General features: G+C 37.1%; 1 protein-coding gene across 4 annotated transcripts in view; it reads left to right on the top strand.

Moving 5' to 3' along the window:
- LOC124171866 (protein ST7 homolog) overlaps positions 1-23718 on the top strand; it is a 176950-nt gene extending 153232 nt beyond the window's left edge. For 2 of the 4 annotated variants that reach the window (XM_046551228.1, XM_046551224.1), the window contains exon 11: positions 15475-15693. In XM_046551228.1, coding sequence (XP_046407184.1) covers positions 15475-15666 — 192 coding nt within the window. In that variant the 3' untranslated portion in view covers positions 15667-15693. Of the gene's footprint in view, positions 1-2411; positions 2697-15474; positions 15694-23174 lie in introns of those variants that run through there. The other 2 variants (XM_046551225.1, XM_046551227.1) reach the window with 2 other exon arrangements.

The following is a 23718-nucleotide window of genomic DNA, read 5'->3' as shown; positions in this document are numbered from 1 at the left end:
AAGTTATGTCTTGTACAAATGATTACAAGTTCGATCTAACTTTGTCAATTCTTCCAAGAATCACCGGAAATATTCCTTCAGCACACATCAAGAACTATGATTGGGGTATTCCGACCGATATTCAACTCGCTGACATCAATTTTCACACACCAGGGCCAGTAGACTTATTAATAGGTGCTGAAGTTTTCTTCCATCTTATGCGACCAGGAAAAAGAACAAGAGTAGGAAATTATCCCGTTCTTCAGGAAACGGCGTTAGGTTGGATTCTATCAGGACCAACTCCAGTGGTCGGCTCTACCAAAACAACACGGCAAACATTTGTGGTGAGAAGGGAAGAAGGTCTGGAGGAACAACTTAAAAGATTTTGGGAATTGGAGGAATTACCTTCCACACTAATGTCTCTGGAGGAAAGGCAATGCGAGAAACACTATCAAGTGAATACGATTAGAAATCCATCGGGAAATTATATGGTGAAACTTCCTTTAAGGACCGATCCTCAGCAACTAGGCGAGTCCTATAAAAACACTCTTCATCGCTTTCTGCAACTCAAAAGGCGACTAGAAAAACAATTTGATCTGCGACAGCAATACAATACTTTCATGTCCGAGTATGAATCCTTGGGTCATATGAAAAAACTTAAGGACATTCGCTTGTGGTGGAATGGACCAGTTTGGCTATCAAAACCAACATCCTCGTGGCCGTCATTATTGCCTGAAGTTTGCAGCAATAAGGACATTCCTGAAGAAAGAAAATCAAGGTTGGCTCATCACATTACCACATTAACCACCACAAAGATGAACCCATTTGTAACGATTGAAAACTACTCCACGTTGTCGCGCCTGCAAGGAACAGTTGCATTCTGTCTTCGTTTCATATCCAATACCAGATGCTGCAAATCAAAACGTAACATAGGAACTTTAACTCCTATGGAGAGAAGGGATGCCCTTCACTGTTTCATAAGGATGATTCAGCAGAAAGAGTATCCTGATGAGTATCATCAATTAGAGACCTCCGGAGAAGTTAAGAAGGGAAGCAAATTAAAAAATCTCAGCCCATTCATCTCTGGTCACAAGTTAATCAGGGTGGGAGGAAGACTTCAGAATTCACTCATGTCATTTGAAAAACGTCATCCAATCATCCTACCAAATGGGAACCATTTAACTCATCTAATAATAAAAAATGAACATGAAAGACTGTTACATGCCAATAGCCAGCTACTTCTTGCATCTCTTAGGGAAATATTTTGGGTAGTCAATGCCAAGAGTGCAGTAAGGAAAATAATTCACCGTTGCATTACTTGCTATAAGCTAAAGGCAGAAGCAACGCATCAGTTGATGGGACAGCTACCTCAAGCAAGAGTCAAACCTTCTCGCCCATTTCTTAATAGTGGAGTAGATTATGCAGGACCAATCTACATAAAGCATGGCTCAAGAAGAAGTAAAACGAAGGTGAAGGGATATATATGTATTTTCATTTGTTTGGCAACTAAAGCCATTCATTTAGAATTAGTGAGTGATCTAACGGCTGATGCATTCATAGCCTCACTTAAAAGGTTTATAGCCAGAAGAGGGCTTTGCTCTGAGATCTGGTCAGACAACGGAACAAACTTTATTGGAGCTGCACGCGAAATTAAATATCTATTAAAGTCCGAACAATTCAAAGAAGTGGTCGGCAGCGAAACATCCAAAAGAGGCATCAAATGGCACTTTATACCCCCAAGTGCCCCGCATTTTGGAGGATTGTGGGAAGCGGGAGTGAAGTCAATGAAGTATCACCTTCTTCGCATTATGGGAAACTCTTGCCTTACGTTCGAAGAACTGTATACTCTGTTAACACAGATAGAAGCGTGCCTCAACTCAAGACCACTCCTTTCCCTCTCAAATGATCCCTCTGACTTAACCTATCTCTCCCCAGGCCATTTCCTCATAGGAGAACCTTTAACAGCCATTCCTGAGCCAGACTTAACATTTAAGAAAGTAAGCTTGACTTCCAGATGGCATCTTTTGCAGCAGCAACTGCAACATTTTTGGCATCGATGGTCTTCTGACTATTTATGCCAATTACAGCAGCGTGGGAAATGGAGCCACCGCCACTGCAACATACAACCCGGGGCAGTGGTACTCCTGAAGGAAGGCAACGTTCCACCTCTTCAGTGGAAGATAGGACTCGTGGATGTGGCACACCCAGGAACTGATGGTGTTGTGCGAGTAGTATCAGTGCGAACAAATTCAGGAGTTTTTAAACGTCCAGTAACGAAAGTGTGTGTTTTGCCAATGGACAAATAAGTTACTGTTGTTTTCTGTAATTTTAACTTTTCATTCAATTTATTCTGCTATCTCAGTTAATTGTCTCAGTTATCTCAGTATTGTGCTATGTATTCAATTATTTTTTGGTAAACCATTTGTTTACAGTGGGGGGTATGTTACGGCAATGAAATGGATGGAAATGGACGTGAGTGACTGAATGGTGCCCCAGAAGGGGATGGACCCCGTTTGGGGTGTCCGGGCAGGGGATTGTATTGTAAGGAGTGCCCCGGAAGGGGAAGGGAGAGGAGACGGTGTTATGAAAGGAACGACTGCGCAGTCAGTCACAAGAGAGCGACGGTCGGTGGAAGGTGCTTGTTCCACAGCATACGAAGGTTTCAAAAACACTCTGTAATGACGAAATCAAACAAATAAATACAGTCCATTTTTAAATCTAAAAACAGTTCATTTATGTTGACATGCCGAAGGTGCAACACAAGTTATACCAAGAACATAATCAGAAAATATAAAATATTCATTAGACGAATCTATTGATAAAGGACTATTTTCAACTGAAAGGTTTTTCAGTGAATAGTTAGTTCCTCTTTTTGGATCTACCAATGATGTCTTCAGGAAAAATACCTAAATTTTACTCTTTTCAAGATTACATACTAAATGCAGGAAACCCATAAAAATCATTTCTTTTACCATACCAATTACAATTCAACTAGCTTGTGGATTCTCATTGGTATGTCTAACAGATACATTTGAAAACAAAATTTGATAATCGAGGGGAAATATTTATTGAGATAGATTTTTAATCGGTTTTGGAAAATGTTATCAAAATGAATGGCTGGTGCAGAGGCAGGAGTAGGGGAAGGGGACACGGCCCCCCTCTACTACCTTGAGATAGCAGAGAGATCTCAAGGTATATCTTTCAAGGTCAATGGCATATCTTTAGATATGCTCTTGAGGCTTGCAAAATAGGTAGTTCTGTGCATGTTAACTCCAGAACCACGGATGAGACATTTTTGTCCAATTTGAATTTACTCTTACTAATTTGAATTTTTGAAAGTACTCCCTCTCCTTAATGTTTTAGGATGATTTCAATTGATTAGTAGCTTTTAATTAATGCTACGTTACTCTTTTGATGGGAAAAAGTTATGATTGAACTAATACGTTTTGAAAAAACATTAGATTTCCTGAAACAACATATGAGACTTTTTTGTCCTAAAGCAGTATTTCTAAATGTTTGGTTATGTACTCTATTTTTGTAGATTTTTCAAAGTAAAATTGGTATATCATGGCTTTTTACAAAAGTTTTTGCCAACAAGATTTCTTTGGCAATTTTTTTTACTGTTGAAATGTAGGTATTACAAAAATCTTTGCAGCTATTGAAAGCTGAAAATCAATTTTGACGTCGCATCTTCACTGAAAAAAATATTAGCAAATCTATAGGAATTATTTGTAAAAACAAGCTGCAAGATGAGGCCATCAGATGACCAAGTTGGCATCTGATGCAAATCTGAAGCAAAATTGGCATCTTCCAAAGTGTCAAGTAAAGTGGGAATAGCTGTAAACCTTGAATGTCATTAATTACGTCCAGGTCACCGTTTCTAGCCATCACTAATAGGAGACACGAAGAATGAGGGCCCAAGGGAGGCCCTTTGAAGGATACAACATACTGTGGCCGAGACCCAATAATTCAATTGATACGCCCAGGAATGGAGTAGAAGGAAGAAAGAAAGGAGGCGCTGCTGCGGTAGGAGCCCATCGATGCCTCCGGGGTAGGGATAGGGATGGAAGGGTGGGATAGGGAATACCCACGTTGCCATTGGGACGACGGGGCCAGCTACGAGCAAAACCATTGCTTGATTCACCAACAAAATTGGCAGATTTTTCTATGAGGAGAAAAATCCATAGGTCATTTCATTGGAGTACAAATAGCAATAGGAGAAACCGGAAATCATATTTTTCTTGGGATATCTGATGGCCTTCTGTAAATCATGGAAACCACTCTGAAATTCAATGAAACCCCTATGCCTTTGCTGTTATGCATCCTGCACTACAAACTAATTGCTTATTGGCTGGGACTCAAAGTAGACGTGGGTGCGGGCAAGCTCCACTGCGACCACCAGCCCATTTTCATATGCTTCCACCACAAACTCGAAGGCACGAAATCGGCAGGTTCACTAACCTATGCGACAGTTGCTGGAAGACAGAAATGCTTCCCTCTCTTTCCATTTCTTGCTGGGAATGTTTTTATTGTCCAAACTATGACCTTGACCTCGGATATTTAAACAATACCGAAAATTGTTACCGACCTATATCTAGTGATAATGACATTTTGTGGCTTACCTTTCTTCCATTTGCATTTGACTTTGAGTTTGGTTCCTTCATGGCGTTGTCATGCAGAGATTGCGTCGTCATATAAAAATTCACTCCTGGAAAGTATGTAGTTACATTTTATCCGATCCTCGCCACATGTGCCACTGCCACCTGGTCAGAAGAGGGTCAGTAGCCACTACCAACAAAAATGTCATTGGAACCCAAGTCTATCTCAAACTCGTTTATTGGGAAACGCATCACCCTGTTCCTCCACCTCCCGACTTACATAGTTGGCATTCACACAAGGCGGAGCTCACTGTTTTACAATTTTAGAATAGTATTGTGGCAGAGAGCGATAATGGGAAAACTTTGGTGGAGCGTGGCAGTGACTGACTGTGATAGTGACGATGTAGATATGGCATGGCTCGGGTGGTATTGGGCGGCAGGGCCCGGCAGGATGCCAGTCGGCACCGCATGAACTGAGACATAAGAGTAATTGCTGGGGTCTCATCTCGAGTGTGAAGGTCTCAAGGGAGACTTGCAAGAGTACCACCCTGAGATGTTGGCAGTGGCGTACCCAGGAATTCATTTGGCAGGGGTAGTCCAAAACCTGGGGTAAATTTTTTGAAAAACAGGGTACTAAGCAGAGGGTTTTAAACTAATTTTAACACTTTTCACAGTCAAAAAACTTCATTTATCGAAGGAATATTTTGAAAATCCATGGTTTTTCAAAATGGGCCTTACTGCTTCTCAGATGGTTACATGTATTTTCGTTGGCAGCTACTAGAGAGGTTGAGAGAGAACCCTGGTAGCTTCTGTGATATTAAGCAAAAATTTCTTGTCAGCAGCCAAGAAAAAACTGAGTTTGGAAATGCTGTACGCCACACAATCTGGGCACCAGTTAGCATCGTGGATGCAAAGATTTATTAATTAATGATACCTTAATTATTGATCTACCCCATAATTAATTAAACTTTTCCTTATTTTGTCAAATGACTGTGTTTCACCACACTTTGTCTTCATCTACTAATGATACATTAGAAAAATAAAGAAAAAAATAGGTGCTACAAAATGCTATAAACTGTAAACAGGTCGTGCGCATGGCGCCACAGCCGGAGAGCAATACTGGACTGCTAGTCGCATCATATGCTCAGCAGTCCATACCACCTTGTCCGGTATAGTCCACAAATTTCCACAGGGGAGAATGACGCCTCGGTAGCTTAACTGGCTAAAGCACTCGGCCGGAAATCGAGGGATCCGGGTTCGAATCCCGGTCAAGGCGAATGATTTTTCCTCTGTGGATTTTTCGCACTATTAGTGCTATTATTAGTTTAAGTGTATCTCTAGTCATGACTTGTTGGGCACTATTTATAACTTGGTTCAGCAAAGTGCACTGTATAAATGTGCCCCATGTATGGACGTGCCCCGGTCTACCCTACACATTCGGCTTTATTCTCTTGAGGTAAGTACCTTCTGATATAAAACAGTTTTTGTTTCGTTATCAGGTGCAAGAACAAATAAAGTGGATGGTTTATCTACACGTGAACATGCCACATATATTTGGCCATGAGAAAAACATGGGTTTTCTAGAACAAACAATCAGGTTGTGATTTGTTAATCATCATCACGAATGCAATTGTAATTGGAAACTGAATTTGTTTAAACTCAAGGGGCACATCGGTTGGGATCATGGGAATCCTCGGAAAGAGAACTTCTTCATCTTTGAATTTTCCTTTGAGTATAATTTTGTGAATCACATCATTCATTCATTATCAGTTTTTTCAATCTCCAAACGCATTCCATTGCACGGTTGTGGTTGGTTTAGGTTTGGAAGACAACCAAGCCAACCTTTAACTGTAACTTTTGCGGTGCTAAGCCAGGCACATCGAAGAAGATTAAAAATTCGAATGGATAGTTGGTAACTTAACCTTTTCCCTACAAAGGCCGTGTTTTCACAGCTTGAATTTTTCGACGCTAAAGGAGGAAGGCCATGTTTTCATGGCTTTGCGGTCAAGCATGCCAAGTGGGTCCCAAGTGCCATTAGGGTCCCTAGGCACGAGAGGTCCGACCCTTTCTTATTGTCCGTGTGGGGAATATCTCGGCCCATTCCGGCACTTAATGTTCCACTCAAGGAAGGTGCTCATGGTCACATATGTGTTTATTAGTTAGCTAAAAACGTACATGTCGCATTTATTGAAAATCAATGCCAGGAATTACATTCTGGATGTTCTGCTGATTGGTTCCAAATTTTAAACGGAACTCTAGCGTTCATATTAACGGAGTTCATCATCATCTAGGACAAATTTTGGAGACGCTAAGGTTAGATGTTTAATTGTTATTTTTAAACCTTACTAGCAAAATTATAGGAGCGATATTGTTATGATTTACATCTTATAATATACGCTACTCTGTTAGCCACATTCTAAGTGTACATTTGCAGTGAAATTTGGTGAAATAACCGATTGAACTCTTTTGAAAAAAGCCCTCGTTATGTAATAAAATATGATTCTCTTCTCTTTCTTATTTCGTGCGTAATATGATTTTATATTTATGTAAGTGAAATTGCTTTATAAATATAATTAAGCCATTTAAAACAACAAATTTGTACGATTCAAGTAGTTTTATAAGAATTTTTCGGGAAAATATTCTTGAAAAAATTTGAAATATTTCATTCTCATGTTTTCAGAATGCTCGTGGAGAGCAGACGCGAATGAGGAGAGTGTGGAGTTGGGCATCATGGATCTAAAATATGTTAATATCATAAATCGAGCATACCTAGAAGTATGCTAAGCACATTGAAAGATTTCATTCCCTTTAAAGTATTTGTTGGTCTATGATATGATGCCCTATTGCTGAAAACCCTAAAAATAACCGTAAAATTTTGTTTTAAAGTTCTAGACGCATTGCTAAATGAAAGGTATACATACATTGATGAACTGACATTTGCTGCAATAGTAACAATTAAAAAAATTTAAATCGCACTAGTAACAATAAACTGACCACAAAAGTACGCCGTGATGGGCAGCCTTCGGGAAAAGGGTCGAGGATTATACTTGCCCAGTTGCCGAGGAAAGGGTCTGGCACCCCGCTAGGAAAGGTCATTAAGTGGAGGAAGCGATTACCTGGACAATTCCTTGCCAAGAAACAGCTCCATACAGGGCGAAAAAGAAATGCTCAAAGCCTTCGCACAGGCAAAACCAACTTTCCGTGAAGGAGCCCAGCACGAAAGGGTTAATCTTCGTTTGTTACACAAGCAATAGATTTGAGTGATTGCTGAGTACTAACGATTTGATTCAGGATAACAAAGTTTGAGTCATGTGCATCTTCGTTATTTGCCACCAAAATTCCTTGCTCATGCAACTGAGGGTGATTTTTGTGGTTATCAGTAATGTTTGGGGATACTTAGTTGATCGGCTTATCTTTCGATGAAATGAAATGGCAAAAATCCTGCAAAATTTAAAAACTTTTGTGAACAAGCTAAGACATAGTTACAAGGTTAAATTTGGATGCCCCTAAAGAAGAAATTTGCAAATAAATAGCAGTTGTTGCTCTTAAAATAAATCTGTATGGAGATATGGCCTGAATTTATCATTAGTCTAAAATCTGTTCAAACTTCTGATGGTTGTGATCTAGAAAAGTCTGCAACGAATTTGATTTCAGCTAAATCTACGTGGCCAATCACATGTAATTTGACGAATTTAAATGAAAGATAATGCATTGTCGCTCTCTATTTGTCTCACGAGACAATATTCAACTTAGCCGTCGCGTTTTGGTGCGCTTGAAAATGTTCACTTTTCATTTAATCACAATAAACAGATATTGTCATTTAAAAATCTAAAAGTGTGAAATATGTACTCCAGGAGTTATAATCTTTCGATGTAAGCAATTAAAAACAGTAGGGAAGCACCCTATTTAGACAAGAAAAAATGATTGGGTGAAGGGGGCACCTGTACATGGCATCAACAGTTTCATGTCTGGGTAGTTAACAGACATGGGACAACTATTGCTCCCACTGCAAACCACACGTGCAAACAGGCTGTGACACCAACGCATTCAGATATAAAGACATACAGTACTCAAAATCTCACCATGAATGACTTCGTTTCATGTGGTTTCAAAAACCCTGGTGGATTTCTAAAATCACTGCAGTGCGTTTGGAAGAGAATGACATTAGTGTCTTGTTTATGCATTCACATGGTCCATCGAATTGTTTCACATAGCCCAAAGTAGAAGACGTATGTGAAGTGCCATTGAAAAATACTCAAAATAGTGCAAATTGCGACTCATTCACCGTTTCCAGTCAGTAGCAGTGGGTGTTTGCACACATTGGACGCCATGGAAGTGAACAAGATTGAACTTGCTTTCAGTCAATAGATGTTACCAATCATTCAGATAAGAACTTTTCACTGTTGTGAATGCTAAGTAGAATGAAACTTCATTTTTCCCCCTTGAAGGTATGCAATTTTGGTGTAAAAGAGTCTAAAATATGCCTAACTTTGACATGCCTTAAAACAAAAAGTATAAAAATACTACCTTTTTTATTTTTTTAATTAATAGCAGAACATTTAAAATACCCACTGAGAAATTAAAAAAAAATAAAAGGTGGCCTTTTTTAGTAATAAATTGTTAAATAATGACTAATTTTTATTGTTTAAACAAGTCCTATTTGTTTATTATTGCTTCAAATGACTTGCAAGTTATGCCATAATGTGCATAAATGAATTCTCTTCAAAATGATTCAATAACCACTGCATTATAGGCCATGGTTCCTTAGTAATCAGCATTTATGTGATTTTTCATTTTTTACTCTGAGGCCTGACACTGCAATGTTCAAAGGACGGTAACTTTATGACGGTTCGGTTCTGAGCTGAGATAAAGGCATCATTACTCATCATAAGGATACTGCTTTCATATATTGACTTTCAGAGAAATTGGTGGTGGTCACCTGACATGATTTAGTAGAGGAATTCCAATCGAGCTGGCGCAATTTCTCGGAAAAGTTATTACCAATTGAAATATAACACACTGGAAATCGAAAGAACGCAGTGACCATGAACCCGTCGACATCGACCCAAGTCACGTATTGGCCTCCACTCAACTTGGCAGCTAACGTATTCCCATTGTTTCCAAGTCTCGTATTCACCCCAACCCCACTTGCCAACCACAGCTTCTCTCTGTCATTATTATCTTACTCCTCATTAGTATATAAGCATCTACATCAGAAACGAGCATCATTACACGATTGATAAATATGAGCGTCGCACTATAGAGAGAACCCGAATCTCGCCCGGAGTACACCAATCTCCTGGTGGAGAAGGAGCGACTTCCGGACACATAAATCGTCTACATCCCTCATCGAAGCACAGATTTTGTGCTTTCGGTGATCTTTAATTCAGTTTACTTCTGAGTATTCTGGCACTAGAGAAAGACGTTTGAGGTGATTACGGATTTACCGATCCTGGCACATGACGTCACAGCATCATCTACCTCAAATATCTTCCACATTTGAATAGATAAATTTTTGCTTTAAACGGCATAGCTGTAAGCATTTTATTATCCTTCGAATACAACCATCAAATATCCTTATACTCATTCATGGTCCATGGTAAGTGTACAAGGGTATCTTATTTTCAGAGTAAGCGTTTTGTCAGTTATTAAAAAAATGTTCCTCCTGCAACGTTATACACGAATCATTGACTATTATTTATGAATTCAACCCGTATGTCTCTAAAAGTGAATGCCGAATCTGGCGCATGATGTCACAGCATCATCTAACTTAAATACCTTCCACATTTCAATAGATAAATGTATGCTTTAAACGGCATGGTTGTTAGCATTTTATTACCTCTCGGATGAAAGAATTAAATTTTCTCAGACCCTTGCGAGTCCATTGCCAGGGTGCAAAGGTATTTGACGATATGTCGTTTTGACGTCTATTACAGAAAATGTTCATCCTTAAAGCTAATAAGCGAAACCATACTTTGTGTTACACTTATATTCTCTAACATAAATACTATATTCTAATATTCCAAATTACTGTTGATTTTTTATTGTTTTTAAAAATCGAAAGATCATCTCCATCCTCCTAATGCAATTTCTAACATAATTCATGGTCATTGATCTGAATAAATAAATAAAAAAAGATATAATACATTTTTTTATTCTATTTGTAATGTTTTGTATTAATTTACATGCATAAAACTTTTCATCCCCGTTTAAATTGTTATAACATACTCCCCCTTCAGTCATCATGAACATCCGAGGATAGTCCATTTTTTCTCTCTCCCCCATCATAAGTAATTGGGGTCAACAACCTCTCCCTGTATCGGGTACTAATCCTCTCCATCCCATACTTCACCCCCTCCTTCAACTCATACTTCTTGAGGAAGGTGAACTCCTCCAGTACATCTTGGAATCTTCTCCTTAGTAATCGCTGCCAGAATAAATGGATAGACAGAATATCAGGTGTTTGATAAATTAGATACATTATCATATATTTCATAACGAAAAAGAAAATAAACCCTTTCAAATGAGTAGGAGGAGCTTGCAGTGGCGGTGATGATATGAGGTGGTGGTCATGTAAGAGGGTCGTGGTAGTGGGGGGTGATTTCCAACCTTCCAAAACAGAAGGAAGAGAATAAAGTAACATCATAACGAACAATGAGATTTAATAACTCCAATTCTGTCTTCCATTATCTGTATTATTTTTTGTTGAAGATGCAGATCTCATTAATTATTTCATTGATTATTATAGGAATAAATTATAGTGATCTTCCTCTTAACCCGTAAAATTCCGTATATTTCACTCATAATCAACGTGAAATTGAATCTCAATGTTTACAACACTCGTAAATAACATGTTATTCCACCCATTTCCGCGAAACATCACATGGAAACGGTAAAACACATTAATTTTTTTATTTTAGGTATTCTAGTTGACATTTTTTTTCTATTTCCTTTTCTTTTCATAGTTCTGCAACTTTTCCCAATGACGGATTTATGGGGAAGGGGGGTATCACAGGGGTCATGACTCCGTAACTATATGACCAGTTGTGCCTTTAGCTGTGGAAATACAAGTGTCTTTTATATTGGATGAGGATTATTATTGAAATATATATAAAATTGGACGAACCATTGCCTCACAATGTTGCTTCAAACTCGGGTGCTTATACTTATGACGTGGAAAGTCAATGAAGATGACAAATATGCATCGAAAAGTTGGAAAAATGTTAAAAACCTATTGACCAAACCTCAAAATAAACCAAAAGCATTACTAATAACTAGAGATACGTGTAAATAGCACTTTCATTTTAATTTTATAGCACTTTCAATTACAGTTTATAGCATTTTGTAGCGTCTTTCTTTTCTTTTTTCATTATGCATTATTGGTAGATGACGACAAAGTGCGGTGAAACACAGTTATTTGAAAAAAGACGGAATAGTTTTAATAATCATGTAGTGGAAAAAAAATTAATTAAGGGATAAGATACATACTAAACTAACTCACCCCGACCAACTTCGTACCACCTGATAATCAATGAATGGTTTCGCAACACCATTTACAAATCAAGAGCGGTTGTACTGATTTTAATAATTTTTGACTTATTATCATAAAATAAATAAAAAATGTACACTCAACAAAACTACAAAATAAGTATTACAATGGCTTGTTAGAAAGACATTTTCTTTATTCTATATACGTTGGGAGACTTAACTTGCCCGTTCTTGGGACAAGCTTACGCAACGCTAGATCGATGCTTGACTGACGCTAAAAAATCTCGTAAATAGCCTCTTAACACTTTGCATGCCATGGGCGTAATATTACGTCCATTTCACCTTCCAAACCTTTCACAATATGTACAGAATTCTATGGGTGAGGGCTGTTTGGCGTCTCCTGATTGGCTACTACTCCCCTCGTATTTTTAAGAGGGGGTCCCATTTATGGTCCCATATTATATATTAGTCCCATACTTAACCCATCCTTGATAAGATCCTATGCCACTAGGGCATGAGCTTCAAACTTTATTGATATTTTTCCTCCAGTTCGGACCATGTTTTGCTGACTATTGGAGATAAATAAGTGGTATCCATCTTTGACTCCATCACTCAAATAAAGCTGACACGTTCTAAATTTTTTTGCTGGAAAGACGCATTACGCATCCGGAACACATAAAGGTTACATCTTGGTAAGCTAATTAATAAAAGCTTTGGGGGGCCTTGGAGCCCCTCCAGTGGGTAAATTAATCGCTATAAATGAATGTGAAAGAGAATTCTTCCCGTAAATTGATGCCTAAAATACATTTGTATGGATTTGTAGGACCATATGTCATGGTAGGACCTCTGTTGACCTGAACTCCAAAATTTACCATTTTAATGGTAGAAGAAATGAACCGATTTTAGTAATATTTTCACAATTAGAGTGGCTAAACGATTGTAAAGGAAACTTGCTCTAGTAGGAAGGGTGATAGGCCTCAAAATCTCACAAAATGGACCTTTTAAACTCCTGAATATCGTCTTGTTTCGCCAGAGTTTATGAAGATTATTGCTTGATATCACAACTATTAATACTTATGAATTCGTTTGGTGTTTTTAAAATATTACTGATGCATTATCTACTTATTTGACAGTAAACAACTTTAACAGCTAAATGTTTTCTAGATCATTTACTTACTGTCTTCCATTTGGATATTTAAAAAATCCAAATGGAAGACAGTAAGTAAATGATCTAGAAAACATTTAGCTGTTAAAGTTGTTTACTGTCAAAGTAAGTATTAATAATTGTGATATCAAGCAATAATCTTCATAAACTCTGGCGAAACAAGACGATATTCAGGAGTTTAAAAGGTCCATTTTGTGAGATTTTGAGGCCTATCACCCTTCCTACTAGAGCAAGTTTCCTTTACAATCGTTTAGCCACTCTAATTGTGAAAATATTACTAAAATCGGTTCATTTCTTCTACCATTAAAATGGTAAATTTTGGAGTTCAGGTCAACAGAGGTCCTACCATGACATATGGTCCTACAAATCCATACAAATGTATTTTAGGCATCAATTTACGGGAAGAATTCTCTTTCACATTCATTTATAGCGATTAATTTACCCACTGGAGGGGCTCCAAGGCCCCCCAAAGCTTTTATTAATTAGCTTACCAAGATGTAACCTTTATGTGTTCCGGATGCGTAATGCGTCTTTCCAGCAAAAAAATTTAGAACGTGTCAGCTTTATTTGAGTGATGGAGTCAAAGATGGATACCACTTATTTATCTCCAATAGTCAGCAAAACATGGTCCGAACTGGAGGAAAAATATCAATAAAGTTTGAAGCTCATGCCCTAGTGGCATAGGATCTTATCAAGGATGGGTTAAGTATGGGACTAATATATAATATGGGACCATAAATGGGACCCCCTCTTAAAAATACGAGGGGAGTAGTAGCCAATCAGGAGACGCCAAACAGCCCTCACCCATAGAATTCTGTACATATTGTGAAAGGTTTGGAAGGTGAAATGGACGTAATATTACGCCCATGGCATGCAAAGTGTTAAGAGGCTATTTACGAGATTTTTTAGCGTCAGTCAAGCATCGATCTAGCGTTGCGTAAGCTTGTCCCAAGAACGGGCAAGTTAAGTCTCCCAACGTATATAGAATAAAGAAAATGTCTTTCTAACAAGCCATTGTAATACTTATTTTGTAGTTTTGTTGAGTGTACATTTTTTATTTATTTTATGATAATAAGTCAAAAATTATTAAAATCAGTACAACCGCTCTTGATTTGTAAATGGTGTTGCGAAACCATTCATTGATTATCAGGTGGTACGAAGTTGGTCGGGGTGAGTTAGTTTAGTATGTATCTTATCCCTTAATTAATTTTTTTTCCACTACATGATTATTAAAACTATTCCGTCTTTTTTCAAATAACTGTGTTTCACCGCACTTTGTCGTCATCTACCAATAATGCATAATGAAAAAAGAAAAGAAAGACGCTACAAAATGCTATAAACTGTAATTGAAAGTGCTATAAAATTAAAATGAAAGTGCTATTTACACGTATCTCTAGTTATTAGTAATGCTTTTGGTTTATTTTGAGGTTTGGTCAATAGGTTTTTAACATTTTTCCAACTTTTCGATGCATATTTGTCATCTTCATTGACTTTCCACGTCATAAGTATAAGCACCCGAGTTTGAAGCAACATTGTGAGGCAATGGTTCGTCCAATTTTATATATATTTCAATAATAATCCTCATCCAATATAAAAGACACTTGTATTTCCACAGCTAAAGGCACAACTGGTCATATAGTTACGGAGTCATGACCCCTGTGATACCCCCCTTCCCCATAAATCCGTCATTGGGAAAAGTTGCAGAACTATGAAAAGAAAAGGAAATAGAAAAAAAATGTCAACTAGAATACCTAAAATAAAAAAATTAATGTGTTTTACCGTTTCCATGTGATGTTTCGCGGAAATGGGTGGAATAACATGTTATTTACGAGTGTTGTAAACATTGAGATTCAATTTCACGTTGATTATGAGTGAAATATACGGAATTTTACGGGTTAAGAGGAAGATCACTATAATTTATTCCTATAATAATCAATGAAATAATTAATGAGATCTGCATCTTCAACAAAAAATAATACAGATAATGGAAGACAGAATTGGAGTTATTAAATCTCATTGTTCGTTATGATGTTACTTTATTCTCTTCCTTCTGTTTTGGAAGGTTGGAAATCACCCCCCACTACCACGACCCTCTTACATGACCACCACCTCATATCATCACCGCCACTGCAAGCTCCTCCTACTCATTTGAAAGGGTTTATTTTCTTTTTCGTTATGAAATATATGATAATGTATCTAATTTATCAAACACCTGATATTCTGTCTATCCATTTATTCTGGCAGCGATTACTAAGGAGAAGATTCCAAGATGTACTGGAGGAGTTCACCTTCCTCAAGAAGTATGAGTTGAAGGAGGGGGTGAAGTATGGGATGGAGAGGATTAGTACCCGATACAGGGAGAGGTTGTTGACCCCAATTACTTATGATGGGGGAGAGAGAAAAAATGGACTATCCTCGGATGTTCATGATGACTGAAGGGGGAGTATGTTATAACAATTTAAACGGGGATGAAAAGTTTTATGCATGTAAATTAATACAAAACATTACAAATAGAATAAAAAAATGTATTATATCTTTTTTTATTTATTTATTCAGATCAATGACCATGAATTATGTTAGAAATTGCATTAGGAGGATGGAGATGATCTTTCGATTTTTAAAAACAATAAAAAATCAACAGTAATTTGGAATATTAGAATATAGTATTTATGTTAGAGAATATAAGTGTAACACAAAGTATGGTTTCGCTTATTAGCTTTAAGGATGAACATTTTCTGTAATAGACGTCAAAACGACATATCGTCAAATACCTTTGCACCCTGGCAATGGACTCGCAAGGGTCTGAGAAAATTTAATTCTTTCATCCGAGAGGTAATAAAATGCTAACAACCATGCCGTTTAAAGCATACATTTATCTATTGAAATGTGGAAGGTATTTAAGTTAGATGATGCTGTGACATCATGCGCCAGATTCGGCATTCACTTTTAGAGACATACGGGTTGAATTCATAAATAATAGTCAATGATTCGTGTATAACGTTGCAGGAGGAACATTTTTTTAATAACTGACAAAACGCTTACTCTGAAAATAAGATACCCTTGTACACTTACCATGGACCATGAATGAGTATAAGGATATTTGATGGTTGTATTCGAAGGATAATAAAATGCTTACAGCTATGCCGTTTAAAGCAAAAATTTATCTATTCAAATGTGGAAGATATTTGAGGTAGATGATGCTGTGACGTCATGTGCCAGGATCGGTAAATCCGTAATCACCTCAAACGTCTTTCTCTAGTGCCAGAATACTCAGAAGTAAACTGAATTAAAGATCACCGAAAGCACAAAATCTGTGCTTCGATGAGGGATGTAGACGATTTATGTGTCCGGAAGTCGCTCCTTCTCCACCAGGAGATTGGTGTACTCCGGGCGAGATTCGGGTTCTCTCTATAGTGCGACGCTCATATTTATCAATCGTGTAATGATGCTCGTTTCTGATGTAGATGCTTATATACTAATGAGGAGTAAGATAATAATGACAGAGAGAAGCTGTGGTTGGCAAGTGGGGTTGGGGTGAATACGAGACTTGGAAACAATGGGAATACGTTAGGTCCATGGTTCTATTCCCGGTCCAGGGAAATTTTTTCTCATGGCAATTCTTTTATATTATTGGTGTCATTTTTACTATGCTCCCACCCATACAAAAAAATCTGTGCTGCGACTGTACTAAAACTGCACTGTAACTGTGCTAAAGGGACTGTACTGTGACTCTACTAAGACTGCACTTAAATTGAAACATCACAGTACAGTTATAGCACACCCAGAGTGCAGTTGTCATAGCTCAGTCACAGTGGAGTTGTCATAGCACAGTCACAGTACAGCTGCCTTAGCACAGCCACAGTGCAGCTGCCATAGCACAGTTTTTACTGTAATACTCTTTCCATGAATCAATAATTGACAGCCTAGATGTGGCTATTTCATTCCCTGTAGATTTTATTGAAAACAAGAAGCAGAATTAAATCAAGATAGGCCAATTAGCAAAGATATATAGTTCCCTTTTTAGGTGTTTGTGAAGATGGGTTGCCTGATCCAATCAGAAAGCGGCAGAGATATAACTGTGACCAAAACGACTACACTCATTCGAATGTTGACTAGTCTAAGGAAAGATAGACCTTATTCCTTACAGACACTGACTGAATTTGTTACGTTCCATTTCCTTAATATAAACAAAGTTGATGGTACTAAAAACACTGCTATCGAAGCACTTAGGTTCTATGAGAAAAATTGACAAATCTCATTCTGCACATCAACGGGCACTTAACATAAAAACTACCAAAATTTACTTCAGTGCTATTTGTCTAGTTGCCACTCATATGCCCACCTCGATAGTTTTTGTTGATGAAGTTTCAGTACTAACGCCGTGGAGCACAATAAAGGGCAATAAGATATGAAAATAAAAGAAATTTATTAAATACAAATATACTCATGATTATAAACATAAAAATGAAAGTCTTGTTAAGGCACGGCCGCTCAATTCATTTGCCTCTTTGGCTTCCTTCCTGAAATTAAAAGGAAAACACATTACATACTTGTATCTAATAAAATGTTATGTCAAAATTTGACTGTTTAAATTTGACTGAATTTAATTTTAGAGAAGTTCAGTACTTACCCCCAGCAGCCACGACGCAAACTGCACACCATCGTCATAACATATTGTCATAATATGCTATTCACCCAATTTGAGGTCAGTTTTAATAAAATACCGAAGATCTTTAGTTGTTGCTGTGCTCTTATCAGAGTAAAAATAAAGATATGCCTTTTTTCAACTCTCTCGTGCTTCGCAAGGAGTAGATTGCGAGTCGTCGAAATCAATCGCGGAAAGTTGATTCATCGCGAACCACACGGATTTCAGCATAATCGACAATAACACTTCACACGAAAGAAAAAATCCCGACTAACTACCTAATTTTGATGTAATTGATGTTATGTTCACTTCTTCACGTTCTTGGCGTCGATCTTACATCGACGCATCCATCATACGGCGTAGAATACAGCGTAATTCAGAGGATGAGAGCACGTAAACAAGTAATGGTACAACCGGTACAACACCAACCTGCTGTCCAACAAAGATGGCTGAGTATCGGCGGAAGTTGTTCTTTTGACCATACTTTACCAAAATAATAAGCAAGCTGGAGTTATGCATTGCTGCAGTAATGTAAACATAATTTTTTTATATAATTTACGCATTCAATTTCTCATGGAAATGATAGTTGATTGTAATATGAAATAATACAGGAAATACTTTCTCCCGTCAATGACTAGTGAAAGTCCAGCTCTGTCACAGTGCAGTTTGAGCCATAGTACAGTTCCAGTCATGTTATCTAGCCCAGTCACAGTAGAGTTTGAGTCATAGTACAGTTACAGTCATGTTACTCAGTCCAATTTGAGCCATAGTACAGCTCCAGTCATATTACCCAGCCCAGTCACAGTGCAGTCTGAGCTCTAGCACAGTTCCAGCACAGTGATTCAGCTCTGTTGCAGTACAGTTCTTCTCAAATTCTAGCTGCCATAGTACAGTCTAGTACAGAAAAGTGTACTGTGACTGTTCTAAACACAGAGTTTAGTCCAGTTACAGTGCAGATTTAGTGCAGTCACAGCACAGATTTGTTTGTATGGGCAGGCATAATGCCATCCCTGTTTGCTGGCATTCATGAGAGAGTTATAAAAAAATATGATACTAAAATTCTGTGAAATAAATTCTCAGCGTACTCAACACAGTCAGTTGTTTAGTTCATGTGCTCTTGTGTAGAACAGAATACTTTCTACATAATGTAATACATACTTCTTTTTGCAGAAAAATAAACCCACCCTTTCTGGGACACTATGAATTACCCACCATCACAACATTGTATCCCTTTTTTCTCTATAGACGAGCATGCACTAACCCAATATTACAATTTATTACACATCACTATCATGGAAAAAATCACCTTGTGGGGGATTTCCGTGAAAAAAAGCCCAAGAGCTCAATATCCTAGATGACATTGCCTGGGGAAACAAACATTTGGTTTTTAAATCACCATTCCTGACTTTTTCTCTGGAAATGAGCTATGTACTGTTAAAGTATTGGCAGGTAATTGACTGTAATGATAATAAATTTATTTCTCCATTGTCAAAAATATACAGCTACAACACTAAAGTCAAGAGAGATAAGATGCATTCTTACTTATATAGCTAATAAATCCTTAAAAATAGGTGTGTTCCCCTCTGCATTAAAAACAACTCAAGTGATTTCTATGCATAAGAAAAACTCCACTTATGACCCAAACAATTACTGAGCCATCACAATAACATCATCTGCTGCAGATCAGGCTACTACAGAAATGTTTAACTGGACATCTCAAAACAATCTTTTACTGAATCTAAAACTTCTAATGCTGCTTTCCATCCACACCAAAAAAGGATTAAAACTTAATAATAAATAGAAACGATGCAGTGAACAAGTAAAATTTCTTGTTATAACCTAAACTGAAATCCTGGACTGTGCAAATCACATTGAAATTTTTTCCTAAAACACATTCATACATTTATTTATTAAAAAAATTATTTTGTCAATTTATCCCTATTAAATTTTTATTTGTTTACTATGCTTACATTCTAGGATTGGATTTGGTATAATAATTTGGGGAACATCTTGTCACAGTGGTAGAATATTAAAGCTCTCTAAAAGAGCAGTCAGAAAAATTGCCAGAATTTCCAATAAAACTTCTTGTGAACCTTACGTAATAAAATTTAAGGTATTGACTCATACAAGTCTACTGATCTTGGAATCTGTGACATTTGCCAAATTTAATCCTGAACTACATATTCCCCCTAAACAATCAGGAACTTCATTACTACACATTAGGGGCGGTCAACAAATAACTTTTTTTGAAATTCAAAGTTTGACATATGTCAAATTGTAGCCCGAGGTACCAAATGAACAGAAAAAAAATTTTGTTCCTATAGGTTGACACCCTACAGTGAGGCCAGGGCCATTTATGTTGAGTGTAGGCAACCCGCAACACAGACCCCCCTTTTTTTTATGCTATTTCTGCGATGAATGACGTATTTAAATAGTTTTTAGAGGCACCTGTTTAAATAGATTTTGAAGAGGTGCCAATCCGGCTCTCAGGGTGACCCATTCCTTTTAGAGCAAACATCAACCAGAGAATTAGTACATAGCTGGGGTCATTGATTGGAAAACAACGGAAAAGCATAGAAAGAAGGCTGCCAAAGAAAAAAGAAAATTGATAAAAACGGAGGAATCATTTGAAAAGCAACCAAGCAAACAACTTGCTCATCACAGTACCCCTTTGCACTGTGTCGATGGTGCCCATTGGCTTCTGGCTTGGGCTTCTTTGGGATGCTTACCAAAGGAGCAGAGGAGCTGAAATATTGGGGCACTGCTACATTCCTCTTGAGTAGCGTGAATGCATGCTACTGTTGCTACACAGACCTCATCTAACTTACCTAGGTTTTTCATTGCAAAGAAGAATAAATTCTTCAATTGTATATTGGACTCAAAGTTTTTAAGTACACTTTTGAAGTTGTTAAGAAAACCATTAATATTTAGAAGGAGTGAGTGGTGTAGTTAGGCTCCTTTGTGATAGGGTCCATTGGCATTCAGTGTGAAAGATAAAAGTTGAAAATCTTGACAAGTAAATTCAACTTCGAAATGGTATTACGTTGGCAAATGTCACAGATAAGCTCTTGTAATTGCATATTTCTTTTTACAAGAAATATAAGCTCATATGCATGTATGTATGAATATTTCTTAAAGTTGAACGAAGACCAAGATATCAGAGCTGATTAGAGATTTACTCAATTTAGTTATTGAATTGTTTTGAAAGGACCATTTTAAAGATGACTCAATTACTTCTCTAAGGAATTTCACATTATCTACAAATAATAGGTTGTTATCATAAAGTTGTGCCAGTGGCATCTGGTCTTTGCTGAAATTTAGATAAAATGTTTTTAAAAAGTAGAAATAACTAGCTAAAATTCTGATTTTTTTCTATAATTACTGAACATATACATCCTTGTCTTCTATAAACGTGAACAGGTGTAAATGGAATTTTTCACAGTTAAGAGATGCTGTCCATACACTCGAGGGTAAAAAGAAATCACTTTCACAAAACTCGGGATGGAATTTGTTTGGAAAATCACCAAATGTATGGTAATTTTCAACTTTCTATTAATTCCCTGGCAGTTTTCTTATCAATTATGTGAGGGAAAGATTTGAAGTTATGAAATGAAGTAATCAGTCCAGCTTTTTATCTCAAATGCAAAGTAAATTACAAGTCTCCCATCATTTTCCACAATTTCTCATGTGTAACTAAGCCATCATGTGAGGATGATGGGTAAATAATAAAATGATGTGATATATTATTTGATAGTTATTAGGTATAAATAAATAATAAAAAAATTCTTACTTTTTGCTGAATTTTTTACTTTGTTGGGAAATTGCTTTTTTCTTGAGATGCTGCATTTGCACACATATAATGTATAAATATGTAATATTTTAAATGATAAAGGCAATCTCTGTGCTTTAATGCCTCTTCATGGGTAAAGCACTCGTACACAGCCTTAACATTAGAACGATAGAGTGAGGCAGTGAAATTAATTTCTTTACTCTATTCACCAATTTCTTTTAATGAATTTAGCTTTTCGTTGCTTTTAATCCACTTTAGCGATCTGTAGGTTAGTGCAGTCAGGTATCTACCATGCCAATGTTTTTATGAAATTGATGATATTTTGCCTAGAACGACGGACGGCATGCCATAGCCATAATGGCTCACTCTGTCGTTCTACTGCTAAGCAATTATTTTCTAACTTATATTTGATTTGTGAGGCATGCTTTAGAAAATTTTCTGTGTGTAAACTTGACAAATTTTTGCACATAAAATAATTCTATGGCAGGTTATTAAATCCCCATTCATTATTCTTCAGACTTGGGAAAGTAAAAAAAAAAATATACCAAATATACCAATCCGTTCAACCTAGTTACCTTCCTCCCCCCCCCCCCCCCTCCTAACCTGGTATAAAAGGATGTGATGGACCTCTGTAGAGTTCACCTGATGATGACGTTTAGCATTGAAACCATGGTCGTGAATAAATATTAATGTGAAAGCACAAAGTTCTTCTTTTCAATTTAATTTTAAAGAATATTAAATTGGCAGTTGACTCTCATCATCCTTAGATTGCTCAGTAGTGAATCAGGTTCTGCAGACAAAACGACCAAATTTCTCCCACACCTTTAGACTAAAAGGTGTGTAAAGTGCACTTAGAGCAGTATGCAAGGGTGATATCTCCTTGAGAATCCCTCACTTCCCATAGAGGTTGCCATCCTGTTGAGGAAAACATCGGAGGAAGGTGGGAAGTTAATTCATGTCCCATATTCACTCATCTGTCATCAGGTGTGTGCTCCCAGCAAACAGGGAATGGACTTTGAGCCAATCGAAAACTAAGCATGGGAAAATAACCTATAAGCAAACAGTTTCAGTAAGATGTTCTATTACCACGGGCACTATTTAAAGAAAGTCAAGGCACTTCATAGGCAGATGTTGCCACTGCTTGCTACAACTATGCCTGAGTGTTATGGTTAGAAGCTTATTTTGAGGCAGACTTGCCAGTAAGCCATTACATTTCAGCAGTGGAACTTACTCCATTTCATACTGTGCTATTTTCTGTGTGGTGAGCACTCTGGTGATTCATTCTTCTGTGCCGAGGTGTTGTTCACAGTCCAATTTTGTATGAAATGGCCCACGTGTATTCACAAATATTTGTTCATGCTCTTACAAAATCTTTTTTATATGTAGAAACATAAGTTGTTATCATAACATCAGGATTTGCTGGTATTTAATTTGTTGTTTTTCTATTGCTTTTATAATGTTTTGCAAAAGCACCATTGTTCATTAATGTTTATTCTCATTGTGTTTCAGATGCTTGGCTGGGTCTCTATGCCATTCCATTACCTAATGGACAAAATGGAAGCAATTCTTCCCTCCAATTTACTTCAGCAACTTTCTAGGATATGACTTTCCCATTTTTGCTGTCTAAATCATCTTGGTTTTACAAAATGACCAAATAATATGAATATTCAACAGCAAGTAATTTTTTCGTATGTCAAAAGGCTGTTCTTTCCATTTCATTATCTAACGGATAAAATGGAAGCTATGCTTCCCTCATACTCCCTCCTGAAATTGTTTTTATACAATTTCTAGGATTTGCTGATTTTAATGTACTTTTATGTTTAACCAACGGTTATGACCAACTCTCAAAATCACCCATCCTCTAGGGTTATATGTGGCAATATTGTCTGAATGATGTGTTTGAATTTTTGAGTGTTTTTGTGATAATTAATTTATTTTATTGTGATAGGACTTGATGAGCTTCATTTGGAATTAAGTAATTCTTGTGGTTCCGACATGGTTGTGGAAAATGTTGCAAGTAAAAATGAGAAAATAAAAAAAAATAATTGATGTC

Source organism: Ischnura elegans, chromosome X (assembly GCF_921293095.1).
Source record: "Ischnura elegans chromosome X, ioIscEleg1.1, whole genome shotgun sequence".
In the NCBI taxonomy this organism is placed as follows: Eukaryota; Metazoa; Arthropoda; class Insecta; order Odonata; family Coenagrionidae; genus Ischnura; species Ischnura elegans.
The sequence above is the reverse complement of the archived record's forward strand: the minus strand, read 5'-3'. Positions and strand labels throughout refer to the sequence as shown.